The sequence below is a fragment of the Ixodes scapularis genome, unplaced genomic scaffold (assembly GCF_016920785.2).
Source record: "Ixodes scapularis isolate PalLabHiFi unplaced genomic scaffold, ASM1692078v2 PGA_scaffold0__279_contigs__length_252992795, whole genome shotgun sequence".
Lineage (NCBI taxonomy): Eukaryota > Metazoa > Arthropoda > Arachnida > Ixodida > Ixodidae > Ixodes > Ixodes scapularis.
Window position 1 is genome coordinate 34,094,587 of NW_024609835.1, and position 25,260 is coordinate 34,119,846.

The 25,260-nt window shown below is 46.8% G+C and overlaps 1 protein-coding gene across 1 annotated transcript in view; it reads right to left on the reverse strand.

Annotated features, from left to right (window-relative positions):
* Positions 1-22,614: 22,614 nt before the first annotated feature.
* Positions 22,615-25,260, reverse strand: part of LOC8037704 (proclotting enzyme-like) — a 101,917-nt gene continuing 99,271 nt past the window's right edge. Inside the window, exon 9 of the mRNA XM_042292102.1 lies at positions 22,615-22,835. Within this exon, the coding sequence (XP_042148036.1) occupies positions 22,674-22,835 (162 nt within the window). The 3' untranslated portion in view covers positions 22,615-22,673. The remainder of the gene's footprint in view (positions 22,836-25,260) is intronic.

Here is a 25,260-nt window from a genome sequence, read left to right on the forward strand (position 1 = left end):
GCGACGTGACGGATACTGTGAATTGTGCTAACGCACAATCTTCCCCGATACCCGAGACTGTTCTGTGTGACAACGACAACCGCGGTCACGTGTTTATGGGCTACTCTGTGACGCCCACCGGGATGACTACGGCGCACATCGACGGCATAAAAACCTTCGGACAAGGCTTCGACGCCAGTGGGCAGGACAGCAGCAGCTCGTTCACCATGCTTAAACGAGTCTTCTTCTTTGTCCAGATTTTGCTGCTGCCTTTCGGGAACCTTGACGTGATTTCTGCGGCCTCGGATGAACAGTTTCAAGATCGCATCGTGGTGATTCCAAGCGACGTGACGGATACTGTGAATTGTGCTGACGCACAATCTTCCCCGATACCCGAGACTGTTCTGTGTGACAACGACAACCGCGGTCACGTGTTTATGGGCTACTCTGTGACGCCCACCGGGATGACTACGGCGCACATCGACGGCATAAAAACCTTCGGACAAGGCTTCGACGCCAGTGGGCAGGACAGCAGCAGCTCGTTCACCATGCTTAAACGAGTCTTCTTCTTTGTCCAGATTTTGCTGCTGCCTTTCGGGAACCTTGACGTGATTTCTGCGGCCTCGGATGAACAGTTTCAAGATCGCATCGTGGTGATTCCAAGCGACGTGACGGATACTGTGAATTGTGCTAACGCACAATCTTCCCCGATACCCGAGACTGTTCTGTGTGACAACGACAACCGCGGTCACGTGTTTATGGGCTACTCTGTGACGCCCACCGGGATGACTACGGCGCACATCGACGGCATAAAAACCTTCGGACAAGGCTTCGACGCCAGTGGGCAGGACAGCAGCAGCTCGTTCACCATGCTTAAACGAGTCTTCTTCTTTGTCCAGATTTTGCTGCTGCCTTTCGGGAACCTTGACGTGATTTCTGCGGCCTCGGATGAACAGTTTCAAGATCGCATCGTGGTGATTCCAAGCGACGTGACGGGTACCGTGAATTGTGCTGACGCACAATCTTCCCCGATACCCGAGACTGTTCTGTGTGACAACGACAACCGCGGTCACGTGTTTACGGGCTACTCTGTGACGCCCACCGGGATGACTACGGCGCACATCGACGGCATAAAAACCTTCGGACAAGGCTTCGACGCCAGTGGGCAGGACAGCAGCAGCTCGTTCACCATGCTTAAACGAGTCTTCTTCTTTGTCCAGATTTTGCTGCTGCCTTTCGGGAACCTTGACGTGATTTCTGCGGCCTCGGATGAACAGTTTCAAGATCGCATCGTGGTGATTCCAAGCGACGTGACGGGTACCGTGAATTGTGCTAACGCACAATCTTCCCCGATACCCGAGACTGTTCTGTGTGACAACGACAACCGCGGTCACGTGTTTACGGGCTACTCTGTGACGCCCACCGGGATGACTACGGCGCACATCGACGGCATAAAAACCTTCGGACAAGGCTTCGACGCCAGTGGGCAGGACAGCAGCAGCTCGTTCACCATGCTTAAACGAGTCTTCTTCTTTGTCCAGATTTTGCTGCTGCCTTTCGGGAACCTTGACGTGATTTCTGCGGCCTCGGATGAACAGTTTCAAGATCGCATCGTGGTGATTCCAAGCGACGTGACGGGTACCGTGAATTGTGCTAACGCACAATCTTCCCCGATACCCGAGACTGTTCTGTGTGACAACGACAACCGCGGTCACGTGTTTACGGGCTACTCTGTGACGCCCACCGGGATGACTACGGCGCACATCGACGGCATAAAAACGTTCGGACAAGGCTTCGACGCCAGTGGGCAGGACAGCAGCAGCTCGTTCACCATGCTTAAACGAGTCTTCTTCTTTGTCCAGATTTTGCTGCTGCCTTTCGGGAACCTTGACGTGATTTCTGCGGCCTCGGATGAACAGTTTCAAGATCGCATCGTGGTGATTTCAAGCGACGTGACGGGTACCGTGAATTGTGCTGACGCACAATCTTCTCCGATACCCGAGACTGTTCTGTGTGACAACGACAACCATCATGTCATCATACCAACTCGCCCAACTTACTACACTTCGACAACCGCGGTCACGTGTTTACGGGCTACTCTGTGACGCCCACCGGGATGACTACGGCGCACATCGACGGCATAAAAACCTTCGGACAAGGCTTCGACGCCAGTGGGCAGGACAGCAGCAGCTCGTTCACCATGCTTAAACGAGTCTTCTTCTTTGTCCAGATTTTGCTGCTGCCTTTCGGGAACCTTGACGTGATTTCTGCGGCCTCGGATGAACAGTTTCAAGATCGCATCGTGGTGATTCCAAGCGACGTGACGGATACCGTGAATTGTGCTAACGCACAATCTTCCCCGATACCCGAGACTGTTCTGTGTGACAACGACAACCGCGGTCACGTGTTTATGGGCTACTCTGTGACGCCCACCGGGATGACTACGGCGCACATCGACGGCATAAAAACCTTCGGACAAGGCTTCGACGCCAGTGGGCAGGACAGCAGCAGCTCGTTCACCATGCTTAAACGAGTCTTCTTCTTTGTCCAGATTTTGCTGCTGCCTTTCGGGAACCTTGACGTGATTTCTGCGGCCTCGGATGAACAGTTTCAAGATCGCATCGTGGTGATTCCAAGCGACGTGACGGGTACCGTGAATTGTGCTGACGCACAATCTTCCCCGATACCCGAGACTGTTCTGTGTGACAACGACAACCGCGGTCACGTGTTTACGGGCTACTCTGTGACGCCCACCGGGATGACTACGGCGCACATCGACGGCATAAAAACCTTCGGACAAGGCTTCGACGCCAGTGGGCAGGACAGCAGCAGCTCGTTCACCATGCTTAAACGAGTCTTCTTCTTTGTCCAGATTTTGCTGCTGCCTTTCGGGAACCTTGACGTGATTTCTGCGGCCTCGGATGAACAGTTTCAAGATCGCATCGTGGTGATTCCAAGCGACGTGACGGGTACCGTGAATTGTGCTAACGCACAATCTTCCCCGATACCCGAGACTGTTCTGTGTGACAACGACAACCGCGGTCACGTGTTTACGGGCTACTCTGTGACGCCCACCGGGATGACTACGGCGCACATCGACGGCATAAAAACGTTCGGACAAGGCTTCGACGCCAGTGGGCAGGACAGCAGCAGCTCGTTCACCATGCTTAAACGAGTCTTCTTCTTTGTCCAGATTTTGCTGCTGCCTTTCGGGAACCTTGACGTGATTTCTGCGGCCTCGGATGAACAGTTTCAAGATCGCATCGTGGTGATTTCAAGCGACGTGACGGGTACCGTGAATTGTGCTGACGCACAATCTTCTCCGATACCCGAGACTGTTCTGTGTGACAACGACAACCATCATGTCATCATACCAACTCGCCCAACTTACTACACTTCGACAACCGCGGTCACGTGTTTACGGGCTACTCTGTGACGCCCACCGGGATGACTACGGCGCACATCGACGGCATAAAAACCTTCGGACAAGGCTTCGACGCCAGTGGGCAGGACAGCAGCAGCTCGTTCACCATGCTTAAACGAGTCTTCTTCTTTGTCCAGATTTTGCTGCTGCCTTTCGGGAACCTTGACGTGATTTCTGCGGCCTCGGATGAACAGTTTCAAGATCGCATCGTGGTGATTCCAAGCGACGTGACGGATACCGTGAATTGTGCTAACGCACAATCTTCCCCGATACCCGAGACTGTTCTGTGTGACAACGACAACCGCGGTCACGTGTTTATGGGCTACTCTGTGACGCCCACCGGGATGACTACGGCGCACATCGACGGCATAAAAACCTTCGGACAAGGCTTCGACGCCAGTGGGCAGGACAGCAGCAGCTCGTTCACCATGCTTAAACGAGTCTTCTTCTTTGTCCAGATTTTGCTGCTGCCTTTCGGGAACCTTGACGTGATTTCTGCGGCCTCGGATGAACAGTTTCAAGATCGCATCGTGGTGATTCCAAGCGACGTGACGGATACCGTGAATTGTGCTAACGCACAATCTTCCCCGATACCCGAGACTGTTCTGTGTGACAACGACAACCGCGGTCACGTGTTTATGGGCTACTCTGTGACGCCCACCGGGATGACTACGGCGCACATCGACGGCATAAAAACGTTCGGACAAGGCTTCGACGCCAGTGGGCAGGACAGCAGCAGCTCGTTCACCATGCTTAAACGAGTCTTCTTCTTTGTCCAGATTTTGCTGCTGCCTTTCGGGAACCTTGACGTGATTTCTGCGGCCTCGGATGAACAGTTTCAAGATCGCATCGTGGTGATTCCAAGCGACGTGACGGATACCGTGAATTGTGCTAACGCACAATCTTCCCCGATACCCGAGACTGTTCTGTGTGACAACGACAACCGCGGTCACGTGTTTATGGGCTACTCTGTGACGCCCACCGGGATGACTACGGCGCACATCGACGGCATAAAAACCTTCGGACAAGGCTTCGACGCCAGTGGGCAGGACAGCAGCAGCTCGTTCACCATGCTTAAACGAGTCTTCTTCTTTGTCCAGATTTTGCTGCTGCCTTTCGGGAACCTTGACGTGATTTCTGCGGCCTCGGATGAACAGTTTCAAGATCGCATCGTGGTGATTCCAAGCGACGTGACGGATACCGTGAATTGTGCTAACGCACAATCTTCCCCGATACCCGAGACTGTTCTGTGTGACAACGACAACCGCGGTCACGTGTTTATGGGCTACTCTGTGACGCCCACCGGGATGACTACGGCGCACATCGACGGCATAAAAACGTTCGGACAAGGCTTCGACGCCAGTGGGCAGGACAGCAGCAGCTCGTTCACCATGCTTAAACGAGTCTTCTTCTTTGTCCAGATTTTGCTGCTGCCTTTCGGGAACCTTGACGTGATTTCTGCGGCCTCGGATGAACAGTTTCAAGATCGCATCGTGGTGATTCCAAGCGACGTGACGGATACCGTGAATTGTGCTAACGCACAATCTTCCCCGATACCCGAGACTGTTCTGTGTGACAACGACAACCGCGGTCACGTGTTTATGGGCTACTCTGTGACGCCCACCGGGATGACTACGGCGCACATCGACGGCATAAAAACGTTCGGACAAGGCTTCGACGCCAGTGGGCAGGACAGCAGCAGCTCGTTCACCATGCTTAAACGAGTCTTCTTCTTTGTCCAGATTTTGCTGCTGCCTTTCGGGAACCTTGACGTGATTTCTGCGGCCTCGGATGAACAGTTTCAAGATCGCATCGTGGTGATTCCAAGCGACGTGACGGATACCGTGAATTGTGCTAACGCACAATCTTCCCCGATACCCGAGACTGTTCTGTGTGACAACGACAACCGCGGTCACGTGTTTATGGGCTACTCTGTGACGCCCACCGGGATGACTACGGCGCACATCGACGGCATAAAAACCTTCGGACAAGGCTTCGACGCCAGTGGGCAGGACAGCAGCAGCTCGTTCACCATGCTTAAACGAGTCTTCTTCTTTGTCCAGATTTTGCTGCTGCCTTTCGGGAACCTTGACGTGATTTCTGCGGCCTCGGATGAACAGTTTCAAGATCGCATCGTGGTGATTCCAAGCGACGTGACGGGTACCGTGAATTGTGCTAACGCACAATCTTCCCCGATACCCGAGAATGTTCTGTGTGACAACGACAACCGCGGTCACGTGTTTATGGGCTACTCTGTGACGCCCACCGGGATGACTACGGCGCACATCGACGGCATAAAAACCTTCGGACAAGGCTTCGACGCCAGTGGGCAGGACAGCAGCAGCTCGTTCACCATGCTTAAACGAGTCTTCTTCTTTGTCCAGATTTTGCTGCTGCCTTTCGGGAACCTTGACGTGATTTCTGCGGCCTCGGATGAACAGTTTCAAGATCGCATCGTGGTGATTCCAAGCGACGTGACGGATACCGTGAATTGTGCTAACGCACAATCTTCCCCGATACCCGAGACTGTTCTGTGTGACAACGACAACCGCGGTCACGTGTTTATGGGCTACTCTGTGACGCCCACCGGGATGACTACGGCGCACATCGACGGCATAAAAACGTTCGGACAAGGCTTCGACGCCAGTGGGCAGGACAGCAGCAGCTCGTTCACCATGCTTAAACGAGTCTTCTTCTTTGTCCAGATTTTGCTGCTGCCTTTCGGGAACCTTGACGTGATTTCTGCGGCCTCGGATGAACAGTTTCAAGATCGCATCGTGGTGATTCCAAGCGACGTGACGGATACCGTGAATTGTGCTAACGCACAATCTTCCCCGATACCCGAGAATGTTCTGTGTGACAACGACAACCGCGGTCACGTGTTTACGGGCTACTCTGTGACGCCCACCGGGATGACTACGGCGCACATCGACGGCATAAAAACCTTCGGACAAGGCTTCGACGCCAGTGGGCAGGACAGCAGCAGCTCGTTCACCATGCTTAAACGAGTCTTCTTCTTTGTCCAGATTTTGCTGCTGCCTTTCGGGAACCTTGACGTGATTTCTGCGGCCTCGGATGAACAGTTTCAAGATCGCATCGTGGTGATTCCAAGCGACGTGACGGGTACCGTGAATTGTGCTAACGCACAATCTTCCCCGATACCCGAGACTGTTCTGTGTGACAACGACAACCGCGGTCACGTGTTTACGGGCTACGCTGTGACGCCCACCGGGATGACTACGGCGCACATCGACGGCATAAAAACCTTCGGACAAGGCTTCGACGCCAGTGGGCAGGACAGCAGCAGCTCGTTCACCATGCTTAAACGAGTCTTCTTCTTTGTCCAGGTATGTGGAAGAAGGAATGATCATTGTTACCGATCCGATAATCGTTTTTTACTGCTGGTGTCTTGCCCACACCAATATGTGCATTTTTTTTAGTGTGTCAGAAACACTGTTCAGTCTTTGCTATGTTGTGGCGACGTTGAGGCCAATCCGGGTCCCATGAGCGATGTTCAGGCTAAGCAGTTTAGCCAAATGTATGATCTTTTACAGAGCTTGAATGCTCGCTCGCTTCAGTTTGAACAGGGACAGGCAAGGCTGCTTACCAGTGTAAATGAGATAAAGGAAAACCAGAAACTTATGCAAAAGAGGTGGCTGACATTAACAAAAAGGTTGCATGTCGTTGAGACTAAAACAATCCTTCTTGAAACAAAACAGCAAGAATACGGTGTCGCCGGTCAAGCAGCTGATAGCTTACGGAGCGAAAACATCGCTCTGCGGGAGCGTCTTGATGATATGGAGGACCGGTCTCGTCGAAACAACGTTATCTTTTACGGTATTCCTGATCTTGCTTCAGAAACGTGGAGTGACGCTGAACAAAAGATAACAAGCCTGCTCTCCGAATGCTCCTTGCCTTCCATAAGCGGAACATTTGGTATAGAGCGCTCACATAGGCTAGGGGCATTTGCTGCGAACAAATGTCGCCCCATCATCGTACAGTTTTCTTCTTTCAAAACAAGGGATCTTATCTTGCAAAATGCTACTAAAAACGGTAGGCGTGACAGTCAGTGAAGATTTTTCTTTTGCTACTCGCCTGGCTAGGAGAAAACTAATAGAATTTGGCAAATCCCAAGGAAGTACTTTCAAACTGCGTTTCAACAAGCTTTATCAAAATAACAACTGTTATACGTACAACCCCCAAGAAGACCGAATATCTGTGTCAACCTCGTTCCAACGCTCTGAAAGAAATGTTAGCGTGCTTCCACTAATTTCAGCCCCCCTTTCTCAACCGTCTGGCTCCGCCTAGCGGTCCGAGAGGGGCGGGGAACCAGTTAATGTGCCAGTTGTTTTTTCTAACATTCGAAGTCTGATTAAAAAACGCGATGACTTATGCTCAATGATTGACTCATGTGATGCTGGTTTGGTTGTGCTCACTGAAACTTGGCTTTCCTCTCAAGTTAAGGATTCTGAAATATTTCATTGTAGTAAAAGTTTTGATGTTTACCGGAATGACCGCAAGGAACGTTCTGGAGGCGGAGTTTTGATAGCAGCTGTGCCTGAACTTAAATCTTTTTTGATCTGATCTTGAGATAATATGGGTAGGTCTTTCCATTGGACACAAAAATCTAGTATTAGGCTGTTGCTATCGTCCTCCAACAGGATCAAATACTTTTGTTGAGCAACTTCATGATGCAATTAACCTTGTCCGTGTTCACTTTCCAAACTTACCCATTTTTCTTATGGGCGACTTTAATTATCCCGACATCATCTGGTCTGATTTAAGTTCTTCATCGAAAAACCCCTCAACTGAATGTAACCAGTTCTTAAATCTATGCTCTGACTTTAATCTTTCGCAAATTGTAAGATTTCCGACAAGGACAACATACTCCTCGGCGAACGTGCTCGACCTGGTACTGACTGATACACCTGATTTAATTTCTGATATTTTATACCTTCCTGGTCTCAGTGATCACTCGTTGCTTAATTTTTCTTTTATAACTCCCGTGTGCCGTAATACAAAACAGATCAAACAAATTCGGGATTACAAGAGGGCCAACTACGCAGCGATTAATAAAGGTCTGTGCTGTTTTTTGGAGGACTTTTTGCCAGAGTTTTGCGAGTGTTCCGTTCAAACCAATTGGGACTTATATAAAAACAAAGCCATTTCTTTATTTAATGAGCACATTCCATTACGCTCAATTATAACAAACACACAGTCTCCATGGTTCACTCCTCAACTCTGAAGGCTCTCAAATAAAAAGAAACGTTTGTTCAGAAACGCAAAGCGCATTGACTCGGAGGAATACTGGCAACGTTATAATCTTGCAGCGAATGAATACAAAAAAGCAGTCGGGGAGGCTAAATATTACTTCTTTAATGAGTGCCTACCATCTATGCTAATTAATAATCCTAAACAGTTTTGGAGTGTAATGAATCCCAGTGTTGAGCGTTCCCTTTCACTTAGAAATGAGTCCGGTGAAATGTTTCCCAATTCACTGTGTTCAACTGTTCTCAATGACATGTTTTATAGTGTATTTAATAATGTTACTGATTCATTTTGTCCATCATATCCTTCATATGACTTTTTTCCCATGAATCCAATTGTCATTGATGAGTATGGCATTTTAAAGATTAAAGAGTCAACTAAACAATCATCGTCATCTGGTGTTGACAATATTAACTCAAAGTTTCTAAACAATACAAAAGAATATACATCAATCATTTTGTCTAAACTATTTGAGCAATCTCTTTCGCTAGGTCAGCTTCCAGACGACTGGAAAACTGGAAGGGTGATTCCACTGCACAAGACTGGAGACAAACATTCCCCTTCTAACTTTAGACCCAATTCACTCACAAGTATTTGTTTTAAAACGATGGAACATATAATTTATTCTAATCTGGTTAATTTTCTTGAATCTAATTCATTCTTCAACGTTAACCAACACGGTTTTAGGAAATTGTTTTCATGCGAGACACAACTTGTAAGACTAACAAATGATTTCCATCGCGTTCTAGATCGTGGTTCACGAATTGACAGTGTTTTTCTTGACTTCTCCAAGGCGTTTGACAGGGTCTCTCATAACCTTCTTCTTCTTAAGCTTCACAAACTTAACATTGAACCGCATGTACTTTCGTGGATTCGCGCATTTCTAACTAATCGTTCACAGTTTGTAAGTTGTAATAATACCGACTCGTCCAAAATTTCAGTAACGTCCGGAGTACCTCAGGGATCTGTGCTTGGCCCTCTTCTCTTTCTCATTTACATTAATGACTTACCATTGAATGTAACATCTTCTATTTGTTTATTTGCAGATGATTGTGTTGTATACCGCGAAATTGTTAACAGTTCCGACATCTTACTTCTTCAAAATGATCTCGATTCCATCTCAAGTTGGTGTGACTCTTGGCACATGTCATTAAATGTCGACAAGTGTAAACACATGATAATTTCCAGGCGAGTTAACGATCCTCCTACCTATATCCTTAATAATATGACTTTAGAGCGGGTTGACACTTACAAATATCTGGGCGTTCACATCACATCTAACCTTTCATGGGAATCGCATGTTAACCACGTCATTTCCAATGCCAACCGCATGCTTGGCTATCTAAAACGTAATTTTTTCCAGACTCCTTCGACTTTGAAACTCTTTTTCTATAAAACACTAGTCCGGCCGAAACTTGAGTACGCTTCTGCTGTTTGGGATCCTAACACTGAGAGCCTCGTCGGCGCCTTGGAGGCTGTCCAGAATAGATCTGTGCGTTTCATTCTTTCTAATTACCATCGTACATCAAGCGTAACCTCTATGAAAAAATGCCTATCCTTGCCAGCTCTTTCTTTACGCCAAAAGTTTTATCGATTAAGTTTATTTCAGAAAATATTTTTTCACAACCCTATACTTAAGACTGAACTCCTACTGGAGCCATCCTACATATCATCACGCAATGATCACATACATAAAGTCGAAATTCCACAGTGCCACACTAATACCTACTACAGATCATTCATACCTCGTACGTCTGCTGACTGGAATCACCTTTCCACATCCATCGCCACAATTGTTAATCCTGTTGATTTAAAAAAAAGCTGTATCAATACTACTAGAAGTTGATTGTGATTTGAGTGTTCCATTAACTTGTACGTAATAATCCCACCCCCTCAGTAATGCCTTCGGGCCCTGAGGGTACCAATAAATGAAATGAAATGAAATGAAATGTCATACTCAAACTTCGCTTTCTTAATGCTGGTATGCAAGGTGAGATAAAGAATTATTTTTCTATAACAGCAAAACGAAAAGAAAGAAAAAAATTAAAGACGCGCGCGAGACTGTGTAAGTAGCTAACCGCTCCCAAATGGCATTTACGCTGTGAATATAATCTTCTGCCGCTCGCGCAAGTCACGCTTTTCCCCAAGGGTGTGATATAGGACGAATCTTATTCTTTTCTCAACCTAGCAGGCAAAAACAAACGAACGATACGACAATTTTCACGCCGAATGAAGCATCGCTGATGCGACCGCCAAGCCTCTGTCAACCGTCTGATGGCCGCGCGCTCTGCAACACAGCGCCCTCATAAGGGCTCTGTGTTGCAGAGCCCGCGGCACCTGCATGATTGCGTGCTTGCACATCACACATCAAATCTTGGAGGTCATGCTCTCACCATGGCCTTCAAGATTTTTCGCGCGCCCTGCTTTGGCCTGTTTAAACGCTCGGCTGCCCAGCAGAAAAAGTGAGCCAGGTCAGTTCTCTAGATCTCCGCATTCGGCGCTCATAAAAACCAGACACGAAAACAAAATCGCCTCAAAGCACGCTGTCAATGCGAGCTCGCTGCATGAAGCTTGCATTTTCATTGTTGTCATCATCAGAATTATAGAGAAAGGTAAGTGGGTCTCTGTTGATTCGTAATTTTACTGCGGAGCTGTTAAGGGCTAGTTTCCCCAGGATCATGTTCCCCTCAAAGAAACGTCGACACAAAACTCTAATTGCCGCCGTCGCTCATAAATGGCGGTAGCTGTGTTGTGTTTGCCGGTTGTCCACTTGCTGCCGTCGCTCATAGATGGCGCAACCTTTCTAGCGTTTCCGCTCTGGCTTGTCGACTTACGGCCGTCCCGCCATAGTACAGCTTCGCTGGTCTTCCTCCTTCGCCAAAGTGAAAAAGCTAAAAGTTTCTTTTTTATTTTTTTTTTTGCTGCTTTGGTTTTTGCGCTGTTTCGCTGGATGACCTCAGAATACAAGGTTCGGTGCGAATCTATGTTTCTCCTCCGCGGACACTGTCTGGGCCGGCGGGACGAGCGTAGAAATATTCTTGTCGTCATGCGTGAGAACTGCATGCTTTCTGGACTTCACTTACGAGTGCACGGACATATGTTCTACACCATTCGCGCTTTAAAAAAGGTGAACCTTCAAATTTCAATCAACTTTTTTCCTTGCAAAGGTCTGCGTGTTGCGGTGAGAGTCGCGGGGAGCACATTTCGCGCTGCTCCAAGCTCCGCGCGCAGACCGACAATAATGGTGATCACGATAATTCGCAGCTCTTTCTTCGTATCGTTCGGTTTAGAGTGCCTTCATACACACGCGCACTTTTGCTTAAGTAGTGACAGCTCAGCCAATTTTCCGCCCAATCGTTTCTATGCATTTTGAAGTGCGCGCAATCCGGTGTCACTCAGCTCGAGCGCGTAGCTTTGGCTAATGCAGAGACGCCATTTTAGCGCCCAAGTCACGCACCGAGTGCGCCAGAGTTTCGCGCGCTGGCACATTCAGGGCAACAGTAGATGTCTTCACCCTGAGACAGACAGACATGTAGGCACCCTAGTTCGGTTTGGTTGCAACAAGGAGATTAGAAGTACTAGGAGGGGGCATGTTGCAATATTGGTGAAGCCTAGTCATAAAAAGTTTAAACGATTTTGTGCCCAGCGTGACCGCAGATCTGTCTGGTGATTGGTGCGCGTGACATGTCACGTGTGAGATGGATGGTTGATTGTAGAAGGACCCCTTCCAGGCTTGCGCGCGCTCCGTCCGGTAGGTTTTATCAGATCGAAGGCTAGACTGTGGTGTATTCTAGTACCCCATAGCAAGACCAATGCTAGCTACGGTTACGTGATGTGGTCACATTGCCATGGTAAGTGAGGAGAGTAAGGAGGAAAATGAGAAAGAAGCCAGGCGTCAAGGGAGCATGGCTTGTGAAGGCTACGCGGCCGACGTCATGCCCCTCTCCTACCCTTCTATTCTCCATGGGTTGCAAGCACCACCAAGCGCCCCCCACAGTAACAGTCTCTACCGGGCGAATTTGAAAGCCGCGTCAAAATGCTGACGCATTATGCGAAAGACAGTCTTTAGAGACATCGTCTGATGCGTGTTTCTTCCATGTATGGCGGTTCTGTGGAATTGGTCATTGAACAACCTATCTCCAGACATTTACCTCGGTGCACGGGTGCGAAAGCTCGCGCTGCAGAACCCAGGGATCCTGGGTTCAATCCCCGTTCCTGCCCATTTCGATCTGGATGAGCATTGTACCGGCGTGCGGTCGTGTATCACTACTGCGCGATACACGTTAAAAAGACCCCAGGCTAGCAGTCGTACTGCACTGGCTAAATTTCTCATCTACGGCTGGGAGACAAGTCACCCGTTGAGGCAGACTAAGTTCTAGGCTGTATCATCATCATCATCATCATCATCATCATTTATTATTCCTTGAAGGCCCAAGGGGGCATTATACAAACATTTATATGTTTATATAAACATAAAGATACCCCTATTTTGTTTTCCTGTGCAGACGTCTTTTTTTTATGTCCATATTGCTTATTTTAGGCAATCTCAAGCTGCCTGTGACACGTTTTTCACCCGGAGAGTCCCACTCTTTGTCCCTAAATAGATTAATTCAAATTGATACTCTGATACTAATTTCATCACGGAGCGATTGCGACGGCATGGTCTTCGAGATTTCACACCAAACAGGAGCACTATGCACCAACACGCTGTTAACAAACAAGCCCACGCTCAATCAGACCAGGCCGGGGGAGGGGGAGGGGGGGGGGGGGGCGTGCGCAGGGAACAGATTCGCGCGAGATAAAGCCTCTGCGCATGCGCAGTGGCGAAAGCAGCGCCACCACAATGGCGTGATGTTAGAGAGTTGAGTTGACGTATATTTGCAACTAACTGAAACTTTTAGGCAGGTGTGGCCTTTAGGCAGTAACTGGCTTTATCTCCGAGCAAGCCGCTGCCAACATTATAGCCTTTCTTTGTTTTGACCATTCTGATGTTAGCCTGAGACTGAGGCAGGAAAAGAGGAAGTTTCAAAGTAGAAGAAAAAGGAACAGTCGAGGATACGTCTCTAACGTAGAAGAAAAAGGAACAGTCGAGGATACGTCTCTAACGCAGCTCAGCTTTGAGCTGTGTTAGAGACGTATCCTCGACTGTTCCTTTTTCTTCTACTTTGAAACTTCTTCTTTTCCTGCCTCAGTCTCAGGCTAACATCAGAATGGTTAATTTCCACCAGCTCGCCTGCGCACTCACTACAATATCTTTGTTTTGACCTTTCTTTTTTTCCCTCGGTGGGGCGTCGTTTTGGTGCTTTCTCTTGTAATATAAAATCCTCGCTGCGCTTTGATTGCCCACTGGAGATTACCGGTGGTCGAGGAACGACTGCCCACGGTGGGAGCCGGGTCTTACCGAGGGTGCCCATCGTGGCATTAGAGGCTTAGACCACCCCTACATTCGCCCTGACCTTACGATGGACCGAAGACCACGCTACGAGTCATCAAAGTCAATTCGATGCCTTGGGAGTGTCACGTGACCTTCGGAAGGGGTTCGGAAATGTGCGGAGTGCTTTAGTCACGTGATAAGTTCACAGCGTTGGGTTGGCTAGGATGGCTAGTAGCGTCCAAAGTATAGCACCGTTATTTTAAAACCTTAGAAGCAGCGTGGGCTCGGCCCCATGGGGTGCTGTGGCTTACTTTCCATTGGGAAGTAACGTCGGCCTTCTATCTTTCCCTTGGAAGCATCTACAGCTCTCCTTTTCTTGAACATCTCTTTTATTTGTTTCAGATCAAATAGTTTCACCCTTGAGCGCTTATAACAAGCCAACTTCGCTCGTCTTTTATATGGGTCATTCCGCGCCGCAATAGAACCCTAACTGTTACTATGCTCGGTCGTTTAAGGATTTTATAGTTGCAAATTGTTCATCGGGAATAAGTCGGGGAGGGAGGAGGGCGTTTTCAATTTAGTGGCACCGGGCTACCATTCCTTTCCTTCTTTTGTTTGTTTTTTTCACTGGATTCACTCGAAGTCAGTGCCATCAGCGTTATCGCCTGCACTTATTGTTCACTGAGTCTCTAACCTGAACAAATAAAAGAAAGGTCACTTTTTTAATAGTTATTGCCACACCCCGGGAGTGAACTGCGCAATTCTGCGTTGGGCAACGAATACGGCCATTTAAGCAGGTCGTATATTCGCAATTTTCAGCGATGATGGTCCCGCGGTGTGAGAATCGCACTCCCTAGCTCCTGGATGATAAGCTTAACAATAACGGCGCTTGCCTACACCTTCCTGCAGCGTAAAGAAATGAAGTAAGGCCCTAGTGGGCACGGCGATTGTCGAGCAAGCATGTCGCCTAACCTCTGCTGGCTCTTCCTACAGGCGCTGTCATGCTTCTACGGATGCTCCAACGGGGAATGCAACATCACTAGCCACCTGGCCCCCACGCCCACGATGACGCTCAGTAAATCCGTGCCGGACGCCAGTCATCTTCACGCGCTGAAGCCCACCACGGTCATCGCAGCGCTTGGGTCGATTTCCGCTTCCGCGGTTACGTCACCAGTGAGACACCTACAAAGAGAGCTGCCACAACATTTCATCTTCAGTGGGCACGGCGATTGTCGAGCAAGCATGTCGCCTAACCTCTGCTGGCTCTTCCTACAGGCGCTGTCATGCTTCTACGGATGCTCCAACGGGGAATGCAACATCACTAGCCACCTGGCCCCCACGCCCACGATGACGCTCAGTAAATCCGTGCCGGACGCCAGTCATCTTCACGCGCTGAAGCCCACCACGGTCATCGCAGCGCTTGGGTCGATTTCCGCTTCCGCGGTTACGTCACCAGTGAGACACCTACAAAGAGAGCTGCCACAACATTTCATCTTCAGTGGGCACGGCGATTGTCGAGCAAGCATGTCGCCTAACCTCTGCTGGCTCTTCCTACAGGCGCTGTCATGCTTCTACGGATGCTCCAACGGGGAATGCAACATCACTAGCCACCTGGCCCCCACGCCCACGATGACGCTCAGTAAATCCGTGCCGGACGCCAGTCATCTTCACGCGCTGAAGCCCACCACGGTCATCGCAGCGCTTGGGTCGATTTCCGCTTCCGCGGTTACGTCACCTGTGAGACACCAACAAAGGGAGCTGCCACAACATTTCATCTTCAGTGGGCACGGCGATTGTCGAGCAAGCATGTCGCCTAACCTCTGCTGGCTCTTCCTACAGGTTGGTTATTCATTCAGATCGTTTAGAAGTGATGATATTACGATTGTAGTTGTGCCGTGCCCACGGACTTTGTGTCACATTGCGCATGACTGTTTGTTAGTATGTACGCTTCTTTTGTGTGGGGATGTGGAGTCAAACCCGGGACCTACAACTGAAGAAATGTTTCAGACAATCATTGATGGCCAAATCGCGATTAAAAGTGAAATATCTGAGCTCAGGGCTCGACACGATCGTAATGACAAAAAAATTGAAGACCTAACGTCTAAATGCACGGGAATCGAGAGAACTCTGAGCGATCTACAAATAAAGACTATGCAGATTGATTCCCTAAAGCAAACTGTAACTGCTCTTGAGCAAATTATATTGAAACAAAATGCAAAAATTACTGATCTGGAAGACAGAAGTCGCCGTTCAAACCTTGTAATCCATGGCATCCCCGAAACTCCCAATGAAACCGACGACCAATTAAAAAGAACAGTACTCGTTGAACTTTTGTAAGATAAACTGGGCGTTGCGTGTTCGTCCGTGGCGCGTGCTCACAGGCTTGGTAAACATGGCTCCAAAAGACCGATTATTTTATACTTTCAGGATTACAATGAAAAAACGGAAATCCTTCGTAATGCTAAAAAACTTAAAGGCTCGAAAGTGTTTATAAACAATGATTACTCGCAGGCTACACTCATGAAAAGAAAAATGCTGTGGGAGAGTGCCAGAAACGATAAAGATAAAGGCGCCCGTGTTTATCTATTTAATGATAAGCTTCACGTGAATGACGATGTATTTGTATGGGACGAAAACAAAAATACACGCGCAAGTATTTCAACCCAGATGAAAACCACCCGTCCTGACTGACTTGTACCTAATCGTAAACAGTTTCGACTTTTGAACTTAAATGCACAAAGTTTCGTCAACAAATCACACGCACTTGAATCTATCCTTCTTACGCATGACCCGCATGTTTGTGTTATAACCGAAACCTGGCTTACTGATTACATTAGTGACGGAGAGGTATTTCCGGATCAGTACAATGTATTTCGCAGGGATCGTGATGGAAGGGGTGGCGGACTGGCTGTTTTACTTAAACCAGGCATTGAAGCGGTCCTGGAAACCCAAATAGAAAATCATGAAAGCTTGTTTCTACGCCTTAACTGTTGGGGCAACACTGTTATCCTTGGAACTGTTTATCGACCCCCCTCTGCTACTCCTGACTACTTGTGCAGGTTATTTGACCACTTGTTTAAATTTAGCAGCCATAAAATAATCCTGGCTGGTGACTTTAATACCCCGTCCGTTGACTGGCCGAATATGTGTGGTTCTTCTTCTGCAACTCAAATTATTTTTGATATGATGTTCGCCTTTGATCTGACGCAGTTAGTTCAGGATCCAACCAGAGTACATGGTACAAGTCACTCAATTCTTGATCTTGTTTTCGTAAACAATTCGCTTAGTGATTGCACCATATCTGTTGAACAGGGTATATCTGATCACTATTTGGTCCTCTTGACTTGTTTACTTGAGCGCTTTTCACCTACAAAAAGAGTTATATATTCACCTTTCAAAGACTACTCGCGAGCTGACGATACTAGCACACTCGATTATCTTGACATAAATCTTGATAATTTCACTGATACAAATGTGGATACCCTTTGGCTAAAATTTAAGAACTTATGTGAATACTGCCTTGACAAATTTGTACCTACAAAATACAAGCGTATTAATCGTAATAATCCGTGGATTAACAGAGAAATCCTACATCTGAAACACAGGATAAAACGAGCGAAGAAATCAAGGCCAGTTAACTGTGATGTCACCAATCAGCAGAGCGATCTTCGTAGCCTAATTGCAGTGGCTAGAAACAACTACTCCTCCGGTACGCTTCTAAACTATCTTAAACATGACCCCCAAAAGTTTTGGCGCTACTTGACTGAAACAAATAAGCCTGTTGAGCAAATCGTGGTGAATGACACTGTCTCAACTGATCCTGGTGTTATAGCGTGCCATTTCAATGAGTATTTTCAATCGGTTTTTTCCGATATCCGTAACCATGATTATGTGATTTCCACCACATCAAACTATCACTCTGAGTTCATAACTTATTACGGCATAGTTTCTTTGCTGTTGTCACTGAAAACGAAAACAAGTGCTGGTCCCGATAAGATTCCAAACACGTTTTTCCGACGGTACGCTGAGTCCCTAGCCCATTATCTTCTCGTTATTTTTCGTGCATCATACTCAAACAGCTCGCTGCCAGATGATTGGCGAACTGTCATAGTGGTACCTGTGCACAAAAAAGGGGATCGCCTAGCAGTTGAGAACTACCGTCCAATTTCCTTGACTTCTTGTTCGTGTAAATTAATAGAGCATATCATCTGCAGCCAAATCAATGAACTGCTGGACAGTCGTAATTTTCTAACAGAATTTCAACATGGCTTTCGCAAAGGCTTGTCAACTACGACCCAACTCGTCACTACCATCCATGAGTTTGCGCAAATCCTCGATAGGGGAGGTCAAATCGATGTGCTTTTCCTGGACTTCAGCAAAGCTTTCGATAAGGTGCCTCATGAACAACTGCTTTTTAAACTTGAACAGCTTGGTCTTCCACATGGTTTTGTTAACTGGATTGCTACATACTTGTCACATCGCACACAGTCTGTTTCCATCGGAGGTTGCATCTCTCCAGTTCTGCCTGTAACGTCAGGGGTCCCCCAAGGGAGCGTTTTAGGTCCTCTTTTGTTCTTGGTGTACATAAATGATGTTGTTTCAATCATTGACGCAGGTGTCCATATACGTCTTTTTGCCGACGATTGCATTATTTTTAAAGAAATAACTTCGAGCTCGGATCAGTTATTGCTAGATCATAGTTTGCCTTCCGTTGTATCATGGTGCGATACGTAGAAAATGAAGCTTAACTCTGCTAAATCAACACTTTTACGTATTACAAAAAAGAAGCAACCCTTTGAATACATTTATAATATCGCGGACACCCCGGTTACTGTGGAGCGAGAATGTAAATATCTTGGCTTAATTATATCGGACACACTTTCTTGGTCTCCTCATATAAAACATATCTGTACTTCGGCATCCAGGAAGTTGGGTTTCATTAAAAGAAAGTTGAACGACGCTCCGATTCAGGTTAAGCTACATGCGTATTATTCATTAGTCAGATCCAAGTTGGAGTATGCAAATATCGTTTGGGATCCATTCACTCAGAAAGATATCCGGAAGTTGGAGATGGTGCAACGTCGAGCGGTTCGGTTTATTTACGGAAAGTATAGAAGGCTGGATTCACCATCTCAACTTATGCAGGCTAACGGAATACAGACTCTTCAGGCCAGAAGGAAACTAGCGCGGTTGAAATTCTTGTTTCATCTTCAGCAAGGACAGACTCGCATAGACCCATTGCAATATATTTCCCCTTTGGCGTCAAGAGCTACGCGGCACAGACATCAGTTTTCACTAACACCCATTTTTGCGCGGACTAATATGTTTTAAGTTTAGCTTTTTCCCTCGCACTATTAGCGACTGGAACGGTTTACCTCTCGAACTATTTATCGACACCAACTTTGTAGAAGGTCTCGAGCGTCTTGATAACTAACATGTTTTGCTTTGTAGATTGCTGCACCTTCATCTTTTTCGCATGGACATTAGGATTGTATAAACCTTCATACTACATCTGGATAGGTCATTTTGTATTAGTGCATGATGGAATTACATACTGCTTGATGCTTGCTTTCCCCCCCTCCCCTTTTTTTTAAATAATATATCCTGTATATTTGCTAGTTAGTTGTAAACCTTTTAATGTCGTGTTATTTGCTTTCGTTTTATGTGTGAATGTATATGTTGTATCCCACACCTACTTGGGCCTTCGATGGCTTGTAGTATCCTCTAAATAAAAAAAAAATAACTTTTCGTATATAGCAAAACTAGAATTACTTACGCGTCGCTGACCCAGCCTCGTACTGCTCTTCTACGACGATTATCCAGATGACAGCCATTTTGATAGGCACCAGTGCGCCCCCTATAGGTCATGAAAGTTGCGAATAAGTGTTACATAGCTTCAGCACTTCGACTTTCGCACATATCGTTTTCTTTAACGTTTGTTATTTTGCACGCTTTCGGTGTTTTACATCCCCTGTGCCGATGATCCGCAATCTGAGATGTGCGTCAATCGTTTGTCAATAAATTTCATTTCTGTTTCGAATGCATTCCGGGTACAATAACGTGAATATCAAGCAAATGTATGAGCCTTCTGTGTTGCTGTTGTCTTCTCACAAAAAGTTAAAATGCTGTGCGAGCGCCTCACCACGCTCGGAGCCGCACAATGCTAGACTACCTACAAAAAGTGCCCAATGTGTGCTTGCTCCCGCAATTGCAATACAGAGCAGCGTTCGACCAAATTCCTTTCAAAGCAAGCGGTTTTTCACAAAATTTGAAGCGCCCCCTTTTTTTTCTCTCTCTCCTTTTTTCTTGCTTTTAATGCAGGTTTTTTTTTTTTTTTTTTTTTTTGGTGGATTATTTTGGTATACCAATTGTTTGGACAATTTAAGAGCTATGCAATTTTTTCTGCATATTCACTCCGTCACTTACATATAGTGAGCTTACATTTTCTGATTCAGAGTTCAGCTCGCTCGCCGAGGTAGTGAGTTGAACACGGTGTACGAGAATAATGTACGTCCAATCCAGGCTTGCGAAACTGTTTCTTGAAAGAATAACTTTATTTGCCGTGTATGTACATCATACATCCCTGAATGGTGTAGCGACTCACGTAGTCGCAAACTCTTTGTTGGTACGTCTAGTATTATAAAGCGCAGGCAGTTTTTCTGTGGATAACTTTGGTCGTCGTACAGAAGGCGACACGATTAGCACGAACAAGCAATGGCATATTTTTTTTCTTTTAGAAAGGAAAGGGCTGTCACTAAAGCTATAGAGGTAATGTGCTGAAAAGGCTCAATTAGGACGGGCACTTGGGCGACTCGGTAGGAGTTCGTAGCGCTTGTCCCCTGTACCTGGGGGAGGCTTATAAGGATTCAGCCACCCCCCACCCCCCCCCCCCCCAAAAAGCAGCCGACCGCATGCATTTTGACACCGCTCCCCCCCCCCCCCCCCCCCCCCCCCCCCCCCCCCCGAAAAACAATTCCTGGCTCTGCCACTGCTCGAAGCTGAATCAGCCCGCGCCTTCTACGTAGAAGGCCGTATCTCGCTCTCCCAAGACCTTGAAAACCGACCGCACGTTCATTCCCCGAAGAACACACACAGGATCATCGCTTGATGGTATAATAAGCCTACGAAGCATGTGGGTTCAATTTTTTGTAGAGCACGCAGGTTATACAATCATTGCGCAACACGAAGCTGATACTATGATTAGACCTTAAACTGGGATTTGCGCAGGGTCAATGACCTGGTCTAGATTGACTCGGTCGGGTCTTATCGTATTTGCGCTTCGTCATTCGCTGGAGTCCTTCCGATGTTAGCAGTTACCCGGGCCGCGCGTCTGTTTCGCAGGAAAGTGGACCCACAGAGTTATCTCTAGAGCTCTGAAATTGGGTACCGCGCAGTTGAAACATCATGCATGCTCACTGTAGCAACTCCAAAAACAATTGTAGACCCAATTTTTTTTTTTCATCGTCACTTGGTTGTTTGTTGTGTGTTTTTTTGTTTTTTTTTAGTTTATTGCAGCGAATTGATTTTAGGTGTGTATTGCTGGGAAGCAGACATACGAACATTTCTTTTATATGAGATCCCGAGAAAAGAAAACCACGGTTTCCGGCACGAGTAAAAAAGTTATGCATCGCAGAAAGCCCAAACTTTGTGTGAATCTGACTCTAGCGATTGGAATAGAATACGAATGTTTTAGTGCATGACGTTACGCGATTCAAACGATGATTGAGAAGAACGAAATTTCTCTGTGAGGCAACGTCCACCTCAGCCAAATATCGTCTAAAGCGAGATAATACACTCTAGGCAGATGTGGCATCTATTTTAGTAGGCAAAAATGTGTTACAAGCAAACAAAAATATTTTCTTTCTTGTTGACAAATGTTTTTCACTGACATAAATCACACCAGCATCCACAGTGGCAGTTCTTACTGAGGTGGGCGTCGGCTCATTGAAAAGTTCGTCTTTCTCAATAAATTTCTGATCCAGGTAACGTCATGTTTTCAAACTTCCCCGTTCTATCCCAACCACTAGCGTCACATTCTCACGGAGTTTGGGATTTCCGCGATGCATAGTTTATTTACCCGGGCCGAAGAACGCCATTTTTTTTTTTCTCGGGAACTCCCTGTATATTACCTGACAATTTAAGAAACCCAGGAAGTGGCTTATTGCGTTCATGTATCTATGTTTCTCGAATATTCGTTCTCGAGATTGCATATCGGTACATGCTGCCATCTCATCGACTTTGGAGCGAGAGTGAGATGCTCAAAACTTGTCGCGTCCTGCGTGTTTTTTAATTATTATTTTGTATTTATGCGTGATTTGATAGTGTGAAACATCACAAAAGTTTCCCGGGGGAAAGATCTCCGCTCCCGGACATTTCTTTTCTTTCTTGTCCAATAGAAGCTATTTGTCAGACGCGTCTAATCAAACATGGCGATCTACTGTATTCTAAAGACAACGGGCACGTGCATTGTGCTGAGCGTGGTGCCGGTTCGACTCTCTCCGTGACAGCTCTTGCTTGCTCTGATGACGGGAACAGGGCAAGTCCGTGCACGCTCCATGTTTCCGACGGAGCACGTGTTTCCGGGCTGAGATCTTGGATCCCTGGGTCCTAGGTCCGGCCCTGCTGCCGTCATAAGCGGCTGTTGGTGTGGATCCAGTCGAGGTACTCGCCGACCCTCGTGTAGACGCCAGGGAATCCGGCGGCGGCGCAGCGGCTGCCGAAGGAGACGACACCCACGACCAGCCAGTGGCGATCCCGGTCGCGGATCATCAGCGGACTGCCGGAGTCGCCCTGCGCAGCAAAGCCTCACTTCATCATTCATACGTCGTGGGGCTCCTCGACATGTAGCATCCCAGTTATGGTCGTCTCCAAGATACGTGATATATATATATCACGTATCTTGGAGACCCGGCATATATTATATATATATAGTATATGCCGGGTGTTCTATTTTAATTCGAACAGATTTATTACAAAACATTCGTAAAAGATGCGCTAATACTGTTTGTGAAGGTGAGTTATAGGGCCAGGGGGACATTATGTCGGTGGCTAATCTCTGCGATAAGTCGGATAATTAACTAAACTTAATTAACTTTTTAATTATTAAAAATAACCGTATGGGTTCAATTAGAAACATGCCGAGCATAATGGAAAACCACTATATCAGTCAATTTTAGAACGACTTGAAGCTCTTGGGAAACTTGTAGACGCAGCAAAGTTACCTATCGCGTAGCAGGCACAAAGCTATCAGTGGCAAAACGCGGATGATTAGATTATCATCTCGTTCCGCCACTGCCAGCTTTGCGTCTGCTGCACGAGTGTTAACTTCTCTGACGTTTTTGAGGCTACCGATCTTTGTGATGCCATTGATAGTTATTTTTCTTAGATGTGCTTACCTTTTTATATAAAATATTTTGCATGTTAGTGTTTTCTACGTCACTCTTCTGTATTGCATTTATTGGTATATTCCTCGAATATGTATGTCCATGTGTTTCGTTTTTTTATTTCAAAAGCGCTCGCTTGTATTTTACTTTATGATTTTTACTCTTGCTTGGGCCAGTCTGTGGCCTGCAAAATGTTCTAAATAACTAACATTAAAAAAAAAAAAAGGCTGAAGCTCGATTTTTGTATTCTTTTAATATTTTTGCCATGTCTACGCTACTGTTTTCTACTCACCGCAGATGGCGCCACACGGCGCCTTTGGGGTAGGCTCCAAAAAGGACTGTCTGTCAGCCCTCAGCGTAGGCAACAAAACAGCACACAACGGGGCTCTATTTTTGTTGGGCGTGCGTGTGCGTGCATTGCTGCGTGTGCGAGTGTGTCACCGAGCGCTAGGCCGCTTGTGCGAGCGCTGAGGCTTTCAGAGGGGTTCCGTCGCCGCCGGAAAGTCTTGCAAAAGTGGTCGTAGTTGGGCTTGAAATTTTAAAATTACTGAAGCTACCATAATTAAATTACAGTTAAATTTCTATTAGCCGAAAGTAATTAATTACAATTACAAATCACCAAAAAGAAGTTAAATTACAGTAATTCAGTTACTGTAACTGAATGGCAACCCAAGTATGATCCATATTTGCGTGCAGTCCGTGCCATAATCCCCCCTCCCCCCCCCCCCCCCCAGCACATTTCAACCAGTTTAAATATAACATTTCCCGTATTCTTACAAAACGAAGAAGCAACACGGGCCCACGTACGCTATCTTGATCGATACAAACATCTGCAACGTCGTCCGCGTAGGAAAGAACTTTTATCTCGCAAAAGACTCCAATTTAAGACCATGTCTATTTTCATTCTCCTCACTCTGTTCTTCCGAATTACCTTTCCCTTCCCGGCCCTTCCATTCTCCCTTCTTTCTTGCCCTAATCCAGTTTCCCTTACAGAAATACGTTTCGAAGTCGAAGTAAATAAATATTGTTGCAGTTCAGGGTTGACTTCCGGCGCTTTGGCCTTTTAGCAACTTCATTATCCGGTGTTCAACATTTCGATGTTTGTTATTTCAATAATGTGATGTTTGGAACTCAACAAATCACCTCTATTCACCAAGAAAAAAAAAAAGCCATAATTTTCATGACAAACTTCAATATTCCAAGTTGATAAACATCCGCCGGTGACGAAAATACTAAATCGGTTACAACCGGAAAACTCCGGTGGTTGGAAATATTCGGCCTCGGTAAAACTAAAACACTCCAGTCGGTGACTGTTCCCGCCTAGCGACGGTTAGTTCCTTCGAAACGCCTCCTTTGTAGAAGTTTGTGAAACATTTTATCTCGTCGATCCTCCACCCTTCCAGTGCTTATTCAGAAGTCAGTGTGGTTCTTGGAAGACAACGCCAACAACATTAGTGCCGTCCGGAACCATTGACCTTAGAAACGCGCCTCTTCGCTTGGAGAACTCACATACGTTGATTGTTATTTGTTTCTTTTGCCTACTACAGACCATTCAAAAACTTGCCTTGTGGGTGCCACCAACTTCGTCTATTGGGCTGTGAAGCGCGTTCGAGCGTGCGCAATACCTCTCTAGGCCGAAAGATTGTACACTGAGTATGCGTTCACAGCTCAATGACTTAGGCATTCTTCGTCAGGATAGATGCTCCCACGAGAAGAGCGTATGAGATATGTGAATAGAATTGGAAATTTGAAATGTTCTTGTTCAATCGCATTTTTTTTTTGGTTATCAACGCCTTTTAGCGTCATCACGAGACGTTCAACCATAATACACT